Below are 1,404 nucleotides of genomic sequence, written 5' to 3'. Positions count from 1 at the left end.
GGTTCTCCTCTGTGTCGTCTTTCCCTTACACTATGTACGTCGTATACCGCGTCTTTCCTGCTGCTCTCCACTCACCACACCCACAGACACGCTGTAATGGTTCTCCTTCGCTGATACCCCGTAGATACCCCGTTGGATTTTGTTCGCACACTACAAAACTTGGGCAGTGTGTATACTCGGTTCGCATGCGTAGTGAAGCACGCCCATCCTGCCAACCGTCACGCGTAACCAAGGCTCAGGCGCTTAAGTTACCTTAGGATCCGCACATCTCAGCTAGCTGGAAAAAGGTGGAAAACGATAGACGTTGTTTAGCCCTCGTCTTCTGGGTCCGTGCTCGGTTTTACAACGATGTCGTGTTGTAGTAAATAGCCAGTTCTGCCGGCGTTCAACGGACACTTGCTCCACACGGCCGCGGTTCGATAGACGTTGAGCCTTTGCATACGTTAGCCTCCTGGCGCGCCCCAAATCGTCTGCCCAACGAAAACGGTTACGCCGTGTCGAAAAATCGTCCGTGACGTACGCGTGTATTACGACAGTGCAACTCGACAGTCGTTCGTCCATTTTTAGTATTGATGCGCCATCGATCCCGCCACCACGGGCTACAGATCCGCCGGGCCGGCGGTTGCTGAACAGCGAAACAGCTGCTCGTCGAATCAAGCAAGTTTTCCACGACTAACTCACCCTACTCCAGCCATGGACTTGGGCTTGGACGGTGTTCACGTACTCGTTACAGGTACCTGCGCTTAATATCCGGTATTCGGAGAGATTTTTGACTTCGTATGGACAGGTGCTAGCGGGGGGATAGGTCTGGAGACCGCCCGACTGTTCCTCAGTCAGTCGCTGAATCTCTACCATTCGCTTATCGCAAATATTAGAGCTACCTTCGTATAAGCAGAGCAAGGTGCCAAAGTGACATGCCACTACCGGTCGAACCCGTCGACGCTGGCAGCCCTGCAATCCGAGTTTGCAGGGACGCAGGTTCAGATCCTGCAGGCGGACCTAACGCAGGAGTCGGACACGCAGCATATCTTCAACGAGGCGAGCCGTTCATTTGGACCCGTGCAAGTTATTGTCGTAAATCATGGGTACTGGCCCCCGGAGGACGTCCCGGTTGCGCGCATGACGCTCGCCCAATGGAATGCGACGGTCTCCACGGATCTTACGTCGAGCTTCCTCGTTATCCGGGACTATCTTAATGGCCTCGAGCGTGCGAGCGTCGCTGCGAAGGACAAGGCGGCGATCGTGATGATAGGTAGCACCGCTGGAAAGTACGGCGAGGCTGGCCATGCCGACTATGCGGCGTGTAAGAGCGGTAAGGGATCTTCGCCTGCATAGCATAACGTGGAAGTATCTTACATAATCTGTCCCCCCTGTACAGCGATGATGTATGGTTTGACCATGTCC

The 1,404-nt window shown here is 54.5% G+C and overlaps 2 protein-coding genes across 2 annotated transcripts in view; both read left to right on the top strand.

Annotated features, from left to right (window-relative positions):
* The window catches only part of PHACADRAFT_259275 (uncharacterized protein), a 1,759-nt gene extending 1,368 nt beyond the window's left edge, over positions 1-391 (top strand). The window contains exon 3 of the mRNA XM_007397747.1: positions 87-391. The gene's annotated coding sequence lies outside the window, so the exon portion shown is untranslated. The remainder of the gene's footprint in view (positions 1-86) is intronic.
* A 302-nt stretch (positions 392-693) lies between these two features.
* PHACADRAFT_147423 (uncharacterized protein) overlaps positions 694-1,404 on the top strand; it is a gene marked incomplete at its 5' end in the record, with an annotated part of 1,923 nt that continues 1,212 nt past the window's right edge. The window contains 3 exons of the mRNA XM_007397746.1: positions 694-733; positions 788-832; positions 896-1,312. Coding sequence (XP_007397808.1) covers positions 694-733; positions 788-832; positions 896-1,312 — 502 coding nt within the window. The remainder of the gene's footprint in view (positions 734-787; positions 833-895; positions 1,313-1,404) is intronic.

The sequence above is a fragment of the Phanerochaete carnosa genome (genome assembly GCF_000300595.1).
Source record: "Phanerochaete carnosa HHB-10118-sp unplaced genomic scaffold PHACAscaffold_7, whole genome shotgun sequence".
Lineage (NCBI taxonomy): Eukaryota > Fungi > Basidiomycota > Agaricomycetes > Polyporales > Phanerochaetaceae > Phanerochaete > Phanerochaete carnosa.
The sequence above is the reverse complement of the archived record's forward strand: the minus strand, read 5'-3'. Positions and strand labels throughout refer to the sequence as shown.